General features: G+C 50.2%; 1 protein-coding gene across 1 annotated transcript; it reads left to right on the top strand.

Annotated features, from left to right (window-relative positions):
• The first annotated feature begins 1,955 nt into the window (after window positions 1-1,955).
• Window positions 1,956-19,374, top strand: SCN2B (sodium voltage-gated channel beta subunit 2). The gene is made up of 4 exons (XM_020886759.2): window positions 1,956-2,228; window positions 11,051-11,217; window positions 11,525-11,735; window positions 15,589-19,374. The coding sequence occupies exons 1-4, from the start codon at window positions 2,159-2,161 to the stop codon at window positions 15,783-15,785; spliced, it is 645 nt and encodes a 214-aa protein (XP_020742418.1). The 5' UTR covers window positions 1,956-2,158; the 3' UTR covers window positions 15,786-19,374.
• Window positions 19,375-20,282: the final 908 nt, after the last annotated feature.

Genomic DNA, 20,282 nt, shown 5'->3' on the forward strand with positions numbered 1-20,282 from the left:
TCCAAGGAGCCTTTCTGTGCACATGTGGTCGGGGAGTTCTCCTGACTTCAAGAATGAGAAATATGTGGTCTAGGCAGGGCCCAGCCTCCTCCCTTGATTGTCCTGCTCTTATATTAGGGCTTCCCTGGTGGCTCAGATGGTAAAGAATCTGCCTACAATGCAGGAGACCCAGGTTGGATCCCTGGGCTGAGAAGACTCCCTGGAAAAGGGAATGGCTACCCACTCCAGTATTCTTGCTTGGAGAACTCCATGAACTGAGTAATCTGGTGGGCTACAGTATTATATCATTTTTATTATTGTTGTAATTATTGAACAACAGCATGTGATTATAATTCATTCATATAATTATTCATATATACAATGAATATTATATGAATATATAATCATATATATTATTAATAGTTCATATAATTATTGAAAACAACAATTATTGTTGTTGTGTTAGTCACTCAGTCATGTCCAACCCTTTGCACCCCCATGGACTGTTGCCCACTAGACTCTTCTGTCCATGGGATTCTGTAGGTGAGAGTACTGGAGCGGGTAGCCATTCCCTTCTCCAGGGAATCTTCTCAACCCAGGGATCGAATCTGGGTCTCCTGCATTGCAGGCAGATTCTTTACTGTCTGAGCCACCAGGGAATTATATTATTAATATATATGTCTATATCATATTATTCCACAGGGAATGGATCTCCAACTGCGTTACCCTGGGGTGGGGAGCATCTGTCTCCTGTTTCACTACCATGTGTAGACCGGACAGCTAGTGGGAAGCTGCTGTATAACAGGGAGCTGAACTGGTCCTGTGACGACCGGGAGGGGTGGGATGGGAGGAGGGAGGGAGGCTCCGGGGGAGAGGACATTTGTGTGCACTGATTCATGTTGCTGTACGGCTGAAAGCAACACAACATTGTGAAGAAGTTATACTCCAGTTAAAAAATAAACTTAAAAAAGAGAGAAGAAATCACTTCTTCCAGCCTTACAATGAGGCAGAGACTTGCTCAGACTTGGTACAGTCAATGCTCCAAGATGCAAGTGTCTCCTCTTGATTCTTCAGTGGCCCATCACAAGTGCATGCAGTGGCTGCATGAGAATCTGTGTTCTCCTCAAATGTCTCCTTGGAAGACTGGGTACTACACCCCAAATTCTCTTACCATTTTAGCTTTTTTTCTTCTTCTTCCTTTTTCAAAGGAAGTATTTTCCAATATACACAACAAAAGAGTGAACATAAAGTAAACCTTTGCATCCATCACTAGTTTTGACAGTCAACAACTACTATGTCTCCTGTGTCACCGACCTCCACCCATGATTTTTTTTTCTTGGAATATTTTAAAGCAAATTTCGTCTATCCTATCTTTTCAACTATAAACATTCCAGTGCATATAACAGAAGAAATGTTAAAGAACATAACCACAGTTTTTTTTTATTACACCCCCCAAATGAAGTATTCTTCGTTAACGTAATCTAACACCCAGTTCATATTTGTTTTCTCCCCAGTGATTTCAACAATGTCTTTTTACTATTGATTTGATTGAATCAGGATTCCCCAAAAGTTCACATTACTTTTGATTATAAGGTCTCTTAGACATTTTTACACCAATCTGCTGTTCTGTTTTCAGTGGAAATGCTAGAAAAATGAGGAAGTTCTTACTTCCTGAAAATCTCCCAGCCTACTTCCTGAACCCATTCCAAGTAAACAAAAATTATCATCTCCTTTTTTAGGTGTTTTCAAATGACAAAAAAGAATTTACCCCGCAGCAGCTTTGAGATAAATGGGTTCCTCAAACAACTTTCAGACCCCAACAATCATTCCAGTGAAGAAGAAAGGCAGGCCATACTTTAGCGCTGCTGTTGGAGGGACATTTTTCTTCACAGAAAGACTTTTTTATGCCCTCCCACCTGCTTTTCGGAATCCACCAACCACAAAATTTACTCCATCCACTTTTTTCTCTCTCCCTTCCACACTCCCTCTCTCTTTTTAGCAGCAACATACAAGCCGGCCATATTAGAGAGATGGAAATAAAGCTTCCTTAATGTTGTATGTGTCTTTGAAGTACATCCGTGCATTTTTTTTTTAGCATCTAACCATTCCTCCCTCGTAGCCCTCGGCCCCTCAAATCGCCCTCTCCCCTAGCCCACCCGACTAACATCTCAGTCTGAAAATGCACAGAAATGCCTGGCTACCTCGCCCTGCCTTCAGTCTCACGGGGCTCACTCTCTTTTTCTCTTTGGGTAAGTCAGACTGCACATCTGCATGCTCCTGAGGGGTCCAGAAGTGCAGCTGCAGCAGGAGGAGGATGGGGGCCGGGGCAGGAAAGAAGACAGTGCTTGTGCTTCCCTTGGTGTCCTTGGGGAGAGCGGTGCTGGGACCGGGGGACTGCATAATGCTGGGGTGATCTGGTCACAGAAACGCTGGGTCAGGGGATCTGAGTGTCCCCTGGAGGTGTCAAGAAAGGTGATTTTTCTGTGGATTTCCCTGAAACGGACCTATGTGGGGGTGGGGGCAGGGGTTAGGTTGATCTGCAGAGCCTCTTCATGGATTTTTGCTTTCAGCTGCTACAGATGATCTGGGACTTAATGTCTGTGAATCTTCAGAATCTGGTGGATTTAGGGTATTGAAAAGAGTATTCGGTGGTGGAGTAAGGGGCAGAAAGTTGAGTCTGGGTCTGGCTTCCTGGAAATCTGTACCACTGATTTGTTGCTGTGTGTGTGGGTGTAGGTGGGAAGCAGGCTTGAGGAATGATCTCTTCATTGGGATGAGAACTGCTGAAGCAGGCACTGATGAAGAAGCTCTCTGGCTTGGGCCAGATGGAGTGGAGGAGGGGTCAGGTGAAGGGATCAGGAGAAAAAAAAAAGCAACTCATGGACTAAGCGTGGTTGTGGCCCTTTAGATCATGTCTCCAAACTGCCCAGCACTGCCCCCCCCCCCGCAGACTGTCAAGAGATCCAAACGCTAATTTCATACCTGGCCATTCATGGACTTCCTGGTGGGTAGGTGGGCAAGGGAGTTACTTGCAAACCTGCTTTCTAGGTAGTTTCACTCTTGCTTTTAAACTTACTCATTGCTGGCGTAGCAATTGAGGATCCAGTCCAAGGACTGTCAGTGGGAATATTCCCTGTCACAGTCTCTTTCTCACTCCCTCTCTTTAACCCTCTTTCTCTCTCCGTCTCTGGCATGCTGTGCTGGCTATTGGTGGTGCTAGTGGTAAAGAACCCTCCTGCCAATGCAGGAGACATGAGACTCGAGTTCAGTCCCTGGGTGGGGAAGATCCTCTGGAGGAGGGCATGGCAACCCACTCCAGTATTCTTGCCTGGAGAATCCCATGGGCAGAGGAAGCTGGCAGGCTACAGTCCATGGGGTCACGAAGAGTCGGACATGACTGAAGCGACTTAGCATACATGCTGGCTATTGGGCTGGAGTGCTAAACAGAGACAGCACAGGGCCCCTGGCAGCCTGCAGGATGAGGCAAATGAGCTTTGCTGAATTATTGGATGTATTAACAGAGCAGGAGTGTTACAGAAGCTCAGGTGGTAGAAAGAGCATGAGCTTTGGATTCCATCTGGGTTTAAAGCCACCTTTGTCATTTACTTCATACTATTGCCAAGTTACTCACCTCTTTCCTGGGTGAACTGAAGAATATCTACTGCCTGGGGTTTTTTGAGTCTGGCACATAGCAGGTGCTCAATGATAGTTAACCTTTATGAATGCTTTTCACATGCCCATGCACTGCGTATCTTGTTTAGTCCTGAGGCAATTGGTAATCATGTGAGGTAGATATGCTGTGATTCTCATGGTACAGATAAGGAAACAGGCACAGATAAGTAACTTGCCCAATAGGGTCACAGGAATAGTTTAAAGGGAGTTGAGATTTGAACCCTTGGTGGTCTGACTTCAGCCCATTCTTAACCACTGAACTCTACTGCCCCCCAATGTTTGAGAAATGGTACTGCTATGCTAAAAAGGGGCTTCTCTGTTAGCTCAGCTGGTAAAGAACCAGCCTGCAACGCACTAGACCCTGATTTGATCCCCGGGTCAGAGAGATCCTGTGGAGAAGGGATAGGCTATCCACTCCAGTGTTCTCGGGCCACCCTGCTGGTTCAGATGGTAAAGAGTCCGCCTGCAGTGCGGGAGACCTGAGTTCGATCGTGGGTTGGGAAGATCCCCTGGAGGAGGAAACGGCAACCTACTCCAGTATTCTTGTCTAGGAAAGTCCATAGACAGAGAAGCCTGGTGGGCTGCAGTCCATGGGATTGCACAGAGTCAGACACAACTGAGTGACTAAGCACAGCACAGGCTAACAATAATTTGGATTAAAGAATTTTAAGTATGGGCAAAAAGAGGGGAGCTGGGTGAGTGACCAGTGTATAAGGAGATGGGGAAGCAGGACAGGCGATCTCTTCAGGGAATTAGAGAGAGCTTCCGGTGGGCGGGAGAGCCTTCCCTAAGTGAAGAAAGGGAGGGTGTCTGGGGGACCTGAACCAGGGTGTGGCTTGGGGGAAGATAGAGCCTGGGGTGAAGAAGTCAGGGTGTGGGCTGTGAGGTGGTGGTGGGAGGAAGCTACAGCTTCTGCAAACCTGGATGGGGGGAGGATGCCAGAGTGAGGACCTTGAACTTGAACTTGGCTGGTGCTGTGATGAGGCACGCTCTGGCACTCCAAGGCCAAGGAGGCAGGTGGACAAGGAAACTTTGGCGGCTGTAGCAGCAACAGTCCCTGAGATGGGGGGGATGCCACACGTGATAAGGGTGGGGCTATGACAAGGGCTGGGTTTGTGAGGATGACTGTAGAGCTGACAAAGGGGCAGGGGACAGCTGGTCAACCTGCGGTACCCACGGCAGAAGCACGTGAGACTTGTCCTCAATTAGAAGCAATCCAACTTGATCTTTCCTAGAGTTTTCTCTAGACCCTTGGCTCCGTAGTCACTGGACTGGTCACCAAAGTCTGGATTATGTTGTCGTCATTGTTTAGTCACTAAATTGTGTCCAACTCTTCTGTGGACACTGTAGCCCACCAGTCTCCTCTGTCCATGAGATTTTCCCAGGCGAGAATACTGGAGCGGGGTGCCATTTCCTTCTCCAGTGGATGTTCCCGACCCAGGGATCGAACCTGTGCTTGGGAGGTGGATTCTTTAGCACTGAGCCACCTGGGAAGCCGCTGGGTCATGTTAGGCAAGGCCTAGAAAGTGGAGTCTGGTCCTCACTCAAGCCCACTGTACATGGACAAATGGGGGAAAAGGCCTTCCCTTCCCCCTACAGACTTTATTGAGTGTCCACTGTGTGTCATTCACTATTCTAGGACCAGGGATGTCAAGATGGATAAGAATCAGCTCCCCAGAGTCTCCTGAGGGATTCGGGAACATAAACAACAATGCCACATCACACATGCTATGAAACAACAGCAGTGGCGATAATAACAGCAGCTAACCTTTGGTGAGGCTGACCATGTACCAGGCACTGCCATGAGCTTTATGTTTTAGTATTTAATCCTCAAAACAGCCCTAGGAGGTAGGGCCTATTGTTGTCTCCCATTTTACAGATGAGGAAGCTGAGGTATTGGGAGGTGGACCATCTTGGCTAAGAGCAGAGCAGGGTACGAGAGCGCCAGTCTTGGCCATGATACTGCTCTGCCTCCTGGTCTGGAAGGCTGGGGAGAAGGCTCAGGCACTGGGGAAGTGGTGCCTTGTTAGCTGGGGGCTGCAGGATAAGCAGGAGAGCTCAGGTGCAGCAGGGTGAATGAGCATCCCAACCTGGAGCAAAAACTCGTGCAAAGGCATGGAGGAGTGGAAGAAAGTGGTGTTTTCAGAAAAGTAAGAATGCTGGAGAAGGGAATGGCAACCCACTCCAGTATTCTTGCCTGAAGCACCCCATGGACAGAGGAGCCCAGGAAGCTACAGTCCACAGGGTCGCAAGAATTGGATGTAACTTAGCGACTAAATCACCACAAGAACTCTGGAGTCACTGGAGTGGAGGAAGTGTGGAGGGTTGGGAGCTGGAAATGAGGCTGGGATGCTGGTTGGCCCCAGATGGTAAAGGGCTTAGAAGCCCAGGAGCCTGGACGAGATCCTGAAAGTACTGGGGAGCCAGCGGTGGTTGGGGGTGAGGGGTGATGAGGACAAGTGCTCTCATGGCTGCATGGGGGTGGCCTGGCCTGGGAGGGGAGCCCTGAGGTGATGGGTCTAAATGGTAAGGTAGCTCAGGAGATGGACTGCATGTCACACTCACCTGGGAGTCAGGGGCAGCAGGAGACCGTGTGCTCCAGAAGAAAGTGAAGTCGCTCAGTCGTGTCTGACTCTTTGCGACCCCATGGACTGTAGCTCACCAGGCTCCTCCGTCCATGGGATTTTCCAGGCAAGAATACTTGACTGGGTTGCCATTTCCTTCTCCAGGGGAGCTTCCTGCTCCAGAAGGGTGGGAGATAATTTCTCTGCTTAGACAAACCTTTTTTTTTTGTTTTAACCAAGAAAAAAATTAATCTACCTCATAGACTGGAAGGAGGCATGAGGACAATTAACTTCTAGTCTCTGTAGGAAAGTGTTTGACAGGTAATGAGCAAATGTTCATGATCTCTGCAAGATGGGCCATTGTATGACATAGGGCCTATGGTGCCCAGATGCGCCTAGGAGAAAATGAGGGGGCCTGGGCCCTGGTAATGTTTTGGAACTAAGCTCAAAAGCCACATCCTTACTCTACCCCTGTTGATCATGTCCTTTCTGTGAGCTGAAATTCAGGAGACCTAGGCTCCAGACCTGGTACCAAATGGGACAACCAGGAAGACGATGGGCTCCCCTTGTATGTTGCACATGTGCTAAGTTGCTTCAGTCCTATCAGACTCTTTGTGATCCTATAGCCCACCAGGCTCCTCTGTCCATGGGATTCTCCAGGCAAGAATACTGGAGTGGGTAGCCATGCCCTCCTCCAGGGGATCTTCCAAACCCAGGGATCGAACCCGCATCTCTTACATCTCCTGCATTGGCAGGGGGGTTCTTTACCACTAGTACCACCTGGGAAGCCCCCTAGTGAATGGAAGTTCATTTTAAATAAGACCAATCCCCTCTGGCCAGCCTGGGGCTGACAGTTATGGTGCAGGACCTGCCTTGCAGACAGCAGGAGGCCTGGTCTCTGGGACCCCTTGGAACAAAACCCACACCCTCATGCAATCTCCACCCCTCAACCCTCTCTGTCTGGAGCCTGGCAGTCTGGGTTCCAATCTAGCTTTGTCACTTACTAGCTGTGAACTTGGGCTATTCATTTAAGTTCCTTGTGCTCCATTTCTTCACCTGGAAAGTAGGGGGTGGTCATAGGGTGATATCTGTAGGGTGGTAAAACAGAGCCTGGTACATGGTAAGTGCCTTGTTGTTATTATTATGAAGTCCTTTTGTGGCCTGAGCTGTGGATTCTGCTACTTTCCTGAAGCAGCAGAGTTCATCAGGAGCCGGGAAGTTTGTTCAGAGCTCAGCCTGTGTTGCATGATGATTTACTCATCTTTAAAGGAGCGCCTGGATTGGTGAAAGGACGTCAAGACTTTGCCCTGAGCTGGGATCCTGGGAGACCTCAGGTGGAAGTAGGCGCTGGACAGGGAGTCAGGGACCACGACTCTGGCCCCGGCTTTTCCCTATCCGCTGTGTGTCTTTCTCAGGCCTCCCTTTCCTCGTTGGTAAAATGATGGAGCTGGATCTGTTGTGATACAATTCCTGAGTTTCCCTCTGCAGTTGGGAATTGACGGTTGACCTCTCTGACCGCTAGAGGGCACACGTGTCCGCCTGGTGCCTCCTGCCGGACGTGCGGCAGAGATGCAGCAGGGACCCGCATTGCACCTCTCTGGCTGCCTCCCTCCTGCGGGCCAGAAAAGGCCCTTCGCTCCCCAGGGTCCCGACCTCCCCGAAGAGTGCTAGCTTCTTCAAGATGGAGGGGGTTCCTGGTAGGGTTCAAGTTCTGTGTGTGGAGTGATGTAGTGGGCTGGGGCGGGACAGAGGCAGGGATGGGTCACCCAGATTCACCCGACCTACTTTCTAATGTCACTTGGAAGCTCCTTTGGCTCAGGAGCCCTGGGAAAGGGCAGACCCTTCCCAGGGAAGGTGCTAGAGAAGCAGGGTGTTCCCGGGATATGAGGTAAGCTCGGGACAAGGCCCTGCCAGGCTCCTTCCCTGCAGATTACTCCGCCTCTGCAGAGCGGGGGTGGAGATGGCATTTTCCGCACACCTCCTCCTAACCTGGCACCGTGCTCGGTGCTTTCATAACGCTGTGAGTGGGGAGGTAAGAACTGGGCTTTGTTCTTCTGGGCTCAGCCTCCCCAGTTTATATTCCCCTGACGTGCACCTCAGCACACCTAGCAGCCTGTCCTTGCAGGTGGGGCCGCCTGTCTGCCCCTCGCTGTCTACGGTTAGGTCCTGACCTCCAGGGCCAGGGTTTCAGAGCATCCCCTGTTCTTAAGTGCTGCCTACTGGGTCCTGGCCACTCATCCCGAGGGATGAGCTGAGCGGAAGGACTTTGCTATCCCTGCTTCCAGGCTGCAGTGCGGTTTGTGTCTGGGGTGGGGCCTCCGCAGCTTGGCACAAAAAACAGCTTCTGCAGAAGGAGTGCCCTGTGCCAAATCCCAGGCCAAGGGGCTGTCCCGAGGGGCCAGGCTCCAAGGCGCCCCTGCCAGAAGAGTGCTCTGGAAGCCCTTCCTTCTATGGGGCAGAATTTGAGGAGAATTTAAGGCTACCTTTTGCTTTATTTTTTAATTTTTTGGAGCCCATGCTGTGCAGCTTGCGGGATCTTAAGTTCCCCAACCAGGGGCTGAACCCCGAGCCACCTCAGTGAAGTGCGGGTCCTAAGCACTGGGCCGCCAGGGAATTCCTCTCCCCTTTGGTTTGTATGTTTTGTCTTATTTAATTGTTATAATAACCCCAGCAGGTAGGTATCATCGGTGCATTTTACACAGGAGGTGCCTGAGGCTCAGAAGGTGGAAGAACCTGCCCACGTTCTCCCAGCTGATAGAAGGCAGAGCTAGGATTGAATCGTGTCTAATGGGAGCTCCATGTCTCCTAGCTGCTCCCTGGGCACCCTCTAGTGGCTTCCTATCTCAAGAATGGCAGCCTGGTCCCTGCCTAAGTCTGGGACCTCAGCTCTCTCCACCTGCCCCTTTGATCACCTGCTGGGTTGTGCCCCAGACACTTGATGCTCATTCCAACCACTGGAACTTTCCTCTGGATGTTCTCCTGCCCCAGATTCCTTCAAAATTTGAAAACTTCTTACTCCCTCACTCGAGTCGGGGGTCACCTACAGGGCACCCCTTGGGGAAGCCTTCCCTGACTTTTGATGTCAAACAGCACCCTGCACGTTATATTACTTACAGCCCTTTCTATATATCACTAAAGTTACATTATTATCTTTTCCCTGTTAACATCTGTCCCCCTCCCTAGAATACAAACTCAGTTAGGGCATCTCTGCCTGCTTCCATCACAGCAATAACCCTGGGGCCTAGACTGAGTGTCTAGGGGGGCAGAGAAGGTGATTTAGAAATGTTTGGTAAATATTTGGTATATGGGTGAATGGATGATTGATACTTAGTATTACTGTTTCTCCTCTATGTTGTTGTTTAGTCACTCAGTCCTGTCTGACTCTTTGTGACCCCATGAACTGCAGCATGCCAGGCTTCCCTGTCCTTCACTATCTCTCAGAGTTTGCCCAAACTCATATCCATTGAATTGATGATGCCAGCCAACTATCTCATCCTGTCATCCTCTTCTCCTCCTGCCCTCAATCTTTCCCAGCATCAGGGTCTTTTACAATGAGTCAGCTCTTCACACCACGTGGCCAAAGGAATGAAGCTTCAGCCTCAGCATCAGTCCTTCCAATGACTGGTCAGGGTTGATTTCCTTTAGGATTGATTGGTTTGCTCTGCTTGCTGTCCAAGGGACTCTCAAGAATCTTCTCCAGCACCACAGTTCAAAAGCATCTGTTCTTTGGCACTTAGTTTTCTTTATGGTCCAACTCTCACATCCTTACATGACTATGGGAAAACCACAGCCTTAACTATATGGACCTTTGTGAGTAAAATGATGTCTCTGCTTTTTAATATGCTGTCTAGGTTTGTCATAGCTTTTCTTCCAAGGAGCAAGCTTTTTAAAAAAAAATTTCATGGCTGCAATCACTGTCCACAGTAATTCTGGAGCCCAAGAAAATATTATCTACCACTTTTCATTTTTTTCCCCATATTGTTTCCATGAAGTGATGGGATCATATGCCATGATCTGAGTTTTTTGAATGTTGAATTTTAAGCCAGCTTTTTCACTCTCCTCTTTCACCCTCATCAAGAGGCTCTTTAGTTCCTCTTCATTTTCTGCCATAAGTGTGGTGTCACCTGCATATCTGAAGTTGTTAATACTTCTCACAGCAGTCTTGATTCCAGTTTGATTCATCCAGTCCATTCATCCACTGGCATTTCACAGTCCAGGCCTGATGTCTCCAAAAGGGACTCCTGTCCTTGTAGACCCATCGGTTGATCCCTTTGAATTGTGCTTGTTCTTCTGTTGAGCTGCCATCCCCACCGGGACCCTGGGGAAGAGGAGGGAGCTGGGCTCTGCTGAGTGCACAGGCTTTCCTCAGCCCTGGGGTATGCAGGACAAGGCCTCTGCATCTGTCCTCCAGGCTGCCTGCCCCCGGAGACACTGCAGCTGCAGCTGGAAGGGCATGGGCTCTGCTGAGATGGTTGGAAGCGGTGGGAAGAAGGGGAAACCTAGGCCAGCACAATGCAGCGCCTTGTCCAAGGTCTTCAGCCATCAGGTGGCCATGACAATCCTTGGCGTCATGACAGCCAGGTAGAGGGAGGGCTTGAGGCCATTTGTCTGTCCCTGGCTTGACAGATGCTTTGATCTCTCTTCACCCCAGCTTTGTCCTGTCCCCCACTTCTCTCCAAGGGCCACATCAGGCACCCCTTATGAGTTTTGCCTCCCCACTCCACCCCACCCCCTGACAAATTGCAGCCACAAGGAAGCCAGCCAGCTGCCCGAGCTCTGCTCCCCTCCCCGGCAGCATCAGCCAGAATCCTCACAGGGTGTGACTCTGTCCACAGTGCCACCAGGGAGAAGCATGGAAGTCACAGTACCGAACACCCTCAACGTCCTCAACGGCTCTGATGCCCGCCTGCCCTGCACCTTCAACTCCTGCTACACCGTGAACCACAAACAGTTCTCCCTGAACTGGACTTACCAGGAGTGTAACAACTGCTCTGAGGAGATGGTGAGCCCTGGGATGGTGGCAGGGGATGGGGGAGGAGGCAGGAGCCCCACAGCATGAAGCCCCCTTGCCCACCACCTGTCCCTGCCTTGGACCAGGACTGCGGCATACCCTGGTGGGGTATACCCTGCTCCCCAGGGCATCGGCAGAGGTGTGTTGTCACACCTGGGTGGCCCTGGGAGGGTGGCAGAGATCTGGAGGTGACTGCCTCCCTACCAGGTAAGGGGGGGGAGGAGGGGGTCCTGCTGTCCTTGTAGCTCCTCACTCATCCAGCACCCCCCACCCCGTCCTGTCCTTCGCCCCCACTCAGTTCCTCCAGTTCCGCATGAAGATCATTAACCTGAAGCTGGAGCGGTTCCGAGACCGCGTGGAGTTCTCGGGGAACCCCAGCAAGTATGATGTGTCAGTCACCCTGAGAAAAGTGCAGCTGGAGGATGAGGGCACCTACAACTGCTACATCATGAACCCGCCCGACCGCCACCGCGGCCACGGCAAGATCTATCTGCAGGTCCTCATGGAAGGTGAGAGGTTGCTGGGGGTTCCTGCCGGTTCCCAGCCCACTACTCTCCAGCACGGCTAGTGGGCGCCTTGGGAGAGGCTGTGCCCTCCTGAGGGGTGGGAGCCACAGCGTGTGCTGGGTGGAAGGCATCTGTTTTACTCCTTCCAGTTCTTGAGGACTGTGTCTCTGAGAGTCCTGATGATGCTATCCATCATGATCATGACCTTAAGAATCCTTAGAACAGCTTTCATTTATTGGACACTTATTATGTCTCAGTTATAGGCACAGGTACACTCTGTACATGCATTATCTCATTTCATCTTCATACAACCCTTTCTCATCCCCATTTTACAGATGAGAAAACCAAGGCTATGTAAGGTACCTAAGGTCACACAATAAATAGTACAGTGACTTCCCTGGTGGTCCATGGTTAAGACTCTGTGCTCCCAGTCCAGAGGGCTTGGGTTCGGTCCCTAGTCAGGAAACTAGATCACACACGCTATAACTAAGACTTTGCATGCTGCAGCTAAAGATCTCACATGCCACAGCTAAGGATCCTACATGCAGCAATTGAGATTCGGTGCAAATAAATAATTAATTTAAAAAGAACTTTAAAAAATAGTGTGATCAGACATTGCTATATTTAAAATGGATAACCAGTGAGGACCTACTGTAGAGCCTATGGAACTCTGTTCCATGTTATGTGGCAGCCTGGAAGGGAGGGGAGTTTCAGGGAGAACAGATACATGTCCATGTATGGCTGAGTCCCTTCGATGTTCACTTGAAACTGTACAACTGTACAACACTGTTTATCGGCTATGCTCCAATATAGAATAAAAAGTTTATAAAACAAATTGGTAAATTTGTGTTGCCAAAATGTTACTAATTGGTCAAACTGTGAAGAGTATATGGGAGTGCTGCAGCTTTTCTATATTTTACTTTTTAAAAATTAAAATTTTTGTTAAGAGAAGTTTTTAATAAAAGAAATGTTACTCAGTTCAGTTCAATTCAGTTGCTCAGTCATGTCTGACTCTTTGCGACCCCATGAATCGCAGCACGCCAGGCCTCCCTGTCCATCACCAACTCCTGGATTTTACTCAAACTCATGTCCATTGATTTGGTGATGCCATCCAGCCATCTCATTCTCTGTCATTCCCTTCTCCTCCTGCCCCCAATCCCTCCCAGCGTCAGGGTCTTTTCCAATGAGTCAACTCTTCACATAAGGTGGCCAAAGTATTTGGAGTTTCAGCTTCAGCATCAGTCCTTCCAATGAACACCCAGGACTGATCTCCTTTAGGATGGATTGGTAGGATCTCCTTGCAGTCCAAGGGACTCTCAAGAGTCTTCTCCAACACCACAGTTCAAAAGCATCAATTTTTTGGTGCTCAAGTTGCTTCACAGTCCAAATCTCACAGATCCATACATGACCAATGGAAAAACCATAGCCCTGACTAGACAGACCTCTGTTGGCAATGTAATGTCTCTGCTTTTTAATATGCCATCTAGGTTGGTCATAACTTTCCTTCCAAGGAGTAAGCGTCTTTTAATTTCATGGATGCAATCACCATCTGCAGTGATTTTGGAGCCCCCAAAAATAAAAACTGACACTGTTTCCACTGTTTCCCCATCTATATCCTATGAAGTGATGGGACCAGATGCCATGATCTTAGTTTTATGAATGTGGAGCTTTAAGCCAACTTTTCCACTCTCCTCTTTCACTTTCATCAAGAGGCTTTTTAGTTCCTCTTCACTTTCTGCCATAAGGGTGATGTCATCTGCATATCTGAGGTTATTGATATTTCTCCCGGCAATCTTGATTCCAGCTTGTGCTTCTTCCAGCCCAGCGTTTCTCATGATGTACTCTGCACATAAGTTAAACAAGCAGGGTGACAATATACAGCCTTGACATACTCCTTTTCCTATTTGGAACCAGTCTATTGTTCCATGTCCAGTTCTAACTGTTGCTTCCTCACCTGCATACAGGTTTCTCAAGAGGCAGGTCAGGTGGTCTGGTATTCCCATCTCTTTCAGAATTTTCCACAGTTTATTGTGATCCACACAGTCAAAGGCTTTGGCATAGTCAATAAAGCAGAAATAGATGTTTTTCTGGAACTCTCTTGCTTTTTCGGTGATCCAGCAAATGTTGGCAATTTGACCTTTGGTTCCTCTGCCTTTTCTAAAACCAGCTTGAACATCTGGAAGTTCACGGTTCACGTATTGCTGAAGCCTGGCTTGGAGAATTTTGAGCATTACTTTACTAGCATGTGAGATCAGTGCAATTGTGCGGTAGTTTGAGCATTCTTTGGGATTGCCTTTCTTTGGGATTGGAATGAAAACTGACCTTTTCCAGTCCTGTGGCCACTGCTGCGTTTTCCAAATTTGCTGGCATATTGAGTGCAGCACTTTCACAGCATCATCTTTCAGGATTTGAAATAGCTCAACTGGAATTCCATCACCTTCACTGGCTTTGTTCATAGTGATGCTTCTTAAGGCCTACTTGACTTCACATTCCAGGATGTCTGGCTCTAGGTGAGTGATCACACCATTGTGATTATCTGGGTCGTGAAGATCTTTTTTGTACTGTCCTTCTGTGTATTCTTGCCACCTCTTCTTAATATCTTCTGCTTCTGTTAGGTCCATACCATTTCTGTCCTTTATCAAGCCCATCTTTGCATGAAATATTCCCTTGGTATCTCTAATTTTCTTGAAGAGATCTCTAGTCTTTCCCATTCTGTTGTTTTCCTCTAGTTCTTTGCATTGATCGCTGAGGAAGGCTTTCTTATCTCTCCTTGCTATTCTCTGGAACTCTGCATTCAAATGGGAATATCTTTCCTTTTCTCCTTTGCTTTTCGCTTCTCTTCTTTTCACAGCTATTTGTAAGGCCTCCTCAGACAACCATTTTGCCTTTTTGTATTTCTTTTCCATGGGGATGGTCTTGATGCTGTCTCCTGTGCAATGTCACGAACCTCCATCCATGGTTCATCAGGCACTCTGTCTATCAGATCTAGTCCCTTAAATCTATTTCTCACTTCCACTGTATAGTCATAAGGGATTTGATTTAGGTAATACCTGAATGGTCTAGTGGTTTTCCCCACTTTCTTCAATTTAAGTCTGAATTTGGCAATAAGGAGTTCATGATCTGAGCCACAGTCAGCTCCCAGTTTTGTTTTTGCTGACTGTATAGAGCTTCTCCATCTTTGGCTGCAAAGAATATAATCAATCTGATTTCGGTGTTGACCATCTGGTGATATCCATGTGTAGAGTCTTCTCTTGTGTTGTTGGAAGAGGGTGTTTGCTATGACCAGTGTGTTCTCTTGGCAAAACTCTATTAGCCTTTGCCCTGCACATTCTGTACTCCAAGGCCAAATTTGCCTGTTACTCCAGGTGTTTCTTGACTTCCTATTTTTGCATTCCCTGGTGGCTCAGGTGGTGAAGAATCCGCCTGCAGTGCAGGAGACCTGGGTTCGATCCCTGGGTTGGGAAGATCCCCTGGAGAAGGGAAAGGCTACCCACTCCAGTGTTCTAGCCTGGAGATTTCCATGGAGTGGTGTAGTCCATGAGGTCACAAAGAAATGTTACTAAAGAAGTGTTAAAAAAAAAAAAGGGAAAACAGTACAATCGAGACTCAGATTGGGTCCATTGGCCTCAAAGCCCATCCTCTTGGATACAGTATGGGGCCGCCCCCCTCTGGGGATTTCAGGTGCCCTGGGATTATGGGGTGGGAGGGCCGCTGAGAGGCTGGGTTGATTTTCGGCTTTCCCAGAGGAGAGTGAAGTCAGGACCACCCGCGCGCGCTGCAGGGAGCAAGGGCCAGCGGGCGGGGCTCCCTTCTCCAGCCCTAGCGCTCAGCGGGTCTGTCTCCCCTCCTTCTCCAGAGCCCCCCGAGCGCGATTCCACGGTGGCCGTGATCGTGGGCGCCTCCGTCGGAGGCTTTCTGGCTGTGATCATCTTGGTGCTGATGGTGGTGAAGTGCGTGAGGAGGAAAAAAGAGCAGAAGCTGAGCACGGATGACCTGAAGACGGAGGAGGAGGGCAAGACCGACGGGGAGGGCAACGCGGAGGACGCCAAGTAACGGCGGCGGCCCCCGCCCCCGCCCGCGCGCGCGCTCCCGCCCTCCGCCCCGCCCCGCCCGCCCTCTCTCGGTGTGCCTCCCCCGGGCCCGGACCCAGGGCCCGCCGGGGGCCTCCTCCTGAGCCCCTCCTCCCTGTCCCCTGCACCAAGAGCGACCCACCTCTCTGTGACTTGAGAAACCTGCCGGGCGTCTGGGAAGTGTGGGCCCTGGGTGGGGGGGCGGAGGGAAGGAAAAGCGGGGTGAAAACTGCCGGCCCCTGAGAGGAGCGGGAGGGGCGCGGAGAGAGGGCAGGGCGCCCGCTGTGCAGCCTGCCCAGGGCGTGGGCTGATCTGGCGGTGGCTTCAGGGGGCGCCTGAAGGCGGGACAGGGCCCTGGGGCTGTCCCTCCAAGGCGGGGGCGCGAGGCCCCGGGCGGCCTCGTCATGGGGGTGGTGACGGCTTCCTGGAACTTGGGGGCTTGTTGAAGGAAACCTATGCGTTTCCTGGGTGTGGAAGGAAGGGGAGCCGGGGCTGGAGGCAGCCAGAGACAAGCCTTGGCCGGGGGAGCTCTACTCCTCGCCCTTCCCCGCATGTCTGCTTCCACAGACGCCCCGGGTTTCCACTGGCTGCCAAGCGAGAGAGAAGTACCCAAGGGCTGCTGAGCGAGGCCGTGGGGCCGGAGTCGCGTCTGTCTGCTGGTGGCCCCTTTCCACCACAGTTACCCACTAACAGGAGATGAAGTTCAAAGTTAGCGGAGACAGACAAGGGGCTGGGGGCTCTGTTGTAGCGTGGAGTTCCAGGTCAACTGCCTTCTCGCCCAGGGGCCAGGAGCCGCCTCAGGTGTGGAGAGGAGGAGGGAGCGGGTGGGAGCCACGTCGGAGGAGCTGGTGTGCAGGGCGGAGGGCTTCTGCTCAAACATTCCTGTGACCCTCAGCAGGGTTTCATCTGGCTTTTGGCCCCAGGGAAGCCTCTGAGACCCTGTGGCCATGTCACTTCTGGAGCCATGTTACACCCTCCCCCGCCTGGACGACTCTCTTTGTGGAGAGCAGAGTAGCATTTGTGGGGAGCCAACTTTCACTGCCATTTTACTCACACGGAGAGGGAATTGCTTAAACCTCAGGAGAGGCTGAAAGAGAGAAACTGCCTTGGAAGGCCCTCGGAGATCAACTAGCCTAGTCACTCATACTACAGACCGAGAGACTGAGGGTCAGATTCACAGAAACCAGGGGCCCTGCTTCTCCTTGGGTTTCTCAGTTTCCAGTTTGAATCAACAGATCTACAGTTTGTGGAAGAGATGAGGAGAGGGAGTTGGGCTCCTGCAGCCCCGCTCCCCTCTTGGGAGCCCAGCCCTCGGGCTGTGACTGAGGCTGGGATGGGGTGATGGCAGTGGGAGGGCAGAGCTGCCGGAATGCCCCACCCTGCCCCAAGCGGACCTTCTGCAGTGCTTCCCAGTCTTTCTCGGAGCTCAGGCTCTGCTCAGGTTCAGGGAGTCAGTGCCCAGGGCCCCAGAACCCGAGTCTGGGTAAATGGGGAGGAGACAGGACTCCTGCAACCTCTGGGACCATTCTCTGCCTCTGCCCAGCAAAGGGGAGAGAGCAACAGAATATGGACGATTCACTTTAATTCACTTCAACTCATCATCCATTTATTGAGCATCTCCTATGTGCCAGGCACTGGGCCAGGTGCTGGGGATGTACACAAAGCCATAACAGAGCTGGGAACCGCTAGGTCAGCACTGTGGGGAACCAAGATTTTTTTTTTTTTTTTTTTTTTGGTGCATCTAATTCCACCTCTGCAGCTACTGCTTCCAGGGCTGGGGTAGGAGAAGAAGGAAGAGATTCCAGAATCTGGGCCCTGGGAAGGGAAGAAAGGAAGGATACAAGGAAGGAAAAAGGGAGGATACAATAGGGAAGAGGGTGAGAGGCCAGGCAGAGTGTGCACAGAGTGGGGGATGGGCCACAGCCTGAGCGCTCCAAGGTGGGATGGGTCCGGCTCATTTGGAAATTCTAAGTCATCAGTACCTAACTGCCAATCAACACACTGCCAATGGGGGGTGGGCTAAGCCCCCAGGCTGCCTGGGGTGGCTGGACATTGCCCATCCTTGAAGCCAACCAGCCGAGAGGGGAGAGGTGGGTGATGGGCACCTTGATCTCCAGCCGAGATCAAGGGTGGTTGTAATAACATGTCTGCCCCTTGCAGATTTCGCTTTTTTGGGCAACTTCTTAAGTGCTCTCCTCTTCCAGGATGAGGAAGGATCTGTGCAGATACTGGAACTCTTCTTTTTCATAACATTTAGGGGAATTATTTGTAAGATTCCCTAGGTTTATTCTAAGAAATTCTACTCTCTATAAAAGAAGCCTGAGACTTTCAGTTTCCTTCCTTTCTCTGCCCTGACCTGGAGGGTCCTAGGGAGAGCAATGCCTCTCCAGGGGCCTCAGACACCCGAGCCGATGGGGAGGGCCCAGGAACCACCTTTGTCCCAGGTGCCCATCTTCATATGCTCTTTCTTCCCAAGCCTCTTAAGAGTCTCTTCCAGAGGCCTCATGGAGCTACCTCCCGCAAGGCAATGAGGTTGGGAACAAAACGGGGCTTCTGTGAGTAGAGGTGGGAGACCGGTGAGATGTCCCCTTGGCACCCTGCTTTCTAGTGTGTACCTCCTCCTGCACCGTGGGGCTCAAGCCCTACTTCTGGCTGCACATTCCCATCACTGCACTCCGCTGCTTTTCTCAACTGCTCCTGCCTCTCCTGCTCTCTCGGAACCCCCTACCTGTCTCTTTCTCCTAATTAAGGGTCCCTGTAAAGAGAGATGGGCTGGTCAACCCATGGGATTTAGCTTATAAAGAACAGAGCACACTTTTTCAGGACTGAAATGCCTTGAGGTGCCTTGGAACTGGTTTTGGAAATAGCTGTCTGCCCCCTGGCTCCGGGCTAATCACAGTTTATTCTCGATTTATAAAAAGGAGAAGCTGGATCCATATTTCTCCTTGTGAATCTCCTTGGTGAGGCCGGGCTGGTAAGTATTTGCAAGGTCAGGTTAAGCAGATGGACAAATGAAAATACTGGCTAGGTCCAAAAAAGATAGTCCCAGGCCATAGGAATGGCTTGATGCATTTGGAACAGGTGATGAATCAAGAGATTTTTCTTCCTATCTGTGTCTTAAGGATAGACAGCCTGTGTCTTTTGCTGTGCCTCTTGCTGATGTTGTCCTTTATTGAAGCTTGCCGATGCATTTGTACATAGTCTATATATAGGTAGAGATATATTATATATACAAATATAGGACATCTCACTACATCCATCCCAAAAGTTACATTGGGTGGGGGCGGAAAACAATCATTTCTCAATGTTTTGAGTTGATTCACCAAAGGCAAATTATGGAATGTTCTCATGGCTGTTTGTGCACTTGGAGGGGAAAACACAGCTACTCATGCATTTTCTAGGACTGATATGCTATGTGGTGATGGAAGAGGTGGTGGGGAGAGAAACTCAGGTTGTCCTCTGTGACCCAACCTCTGTGAGGTGTCTGCTTTTGGGAGCAGACTGAGTTTCTTCTGCAGTGTGTCTCCTTGCTTGGATGTATTGGCTGCAATAAACAGACGGTCTCCCCTGAACCTCCCTCGAGTGTGACTTTTTTCAGGGGGTGGGGCAAGTTGAAGCAGTGCCAGGACCGTCACAGGGGCCCCTGTTACTCCTTTCCTGGTGACGTCACTGACGCTGCCAGGTCCCCATCAAGGATGAGGTCGTTCCGCTCCCCTTTTGTTGTCAGATGTTTCCTCTTTTCCCCTTGTGGCCTTCCCAGAATCCTGGCAGACTCCATCCACCTTGAAAGCACCCTGGGGACAGGGTGGCTAAACACCCACTTCTTAGAGGGCTCTTGGTTATTTCTGGATGACAACAACACTTCAAGCCCCCAAGGCTGACTGTCATGACGGTGCTGTCTACTCTTTCTGAGGGTGGATGGGCCATCCTTCCTGCTCCCTGTTGCTAAGCTGCATCTGACTAGGCAGACATCTTTCATCTGCTTCAGGCTCAAGGAAAATAAGACAACAGCTGGTGCAGAGTCTGCCCTCATGCAACTTCACGGATGAGGGTGGCTGTGGGGAGGAATCAGGTTGCTCATGTCCCACCTGCGAACTGCTGTATCCTAGTTATGTGTTGATGAGTCAGCCCTCAATTTAGGACCAAAAGCAACCGCCTGGCCCAGGGGTTCTGCTTCCCCTAGACACATACAGTCTTTTTCTCTCTTGCCTCCTGTTATTATGTTTCTCTTTGTATTTTTCTCTGTTACACACACACACACACACACACACACACACACACACACACACCCTTACCCTTGCCTAGGAAGCTCACCAAATAAGAAAAGCCTCAACTTTCTGAATGTCAAGGGAATGCTGAAGTGGTTGGTTCCTGTTTTTTTCTTGGTTTCTTCCTCATTTATGCCTGCTCCCCTGTAATCCAGAGACCTTCACCGGTGGTGAGTGGTCAGATGCATTTTAGAATATTCCAGGAGGAGCCT

Source organism: Odocoileus virginianus, chromosome 10 (assembly GCF_023699985.2).
Source record: "Odocoileus virginianus isolate 20LAN1187 ecotype Illinois chromosome 10, Ovbor_1.2, whole genome shotgun sequence".
Classification (NCBI taxonomy): domain Eukaryota; kingdom Metazoa; phylum Chordata; class Mammalia; order Artiodactyla; family Cervidae; genus Odocoileus; species Odocoileus virginianus.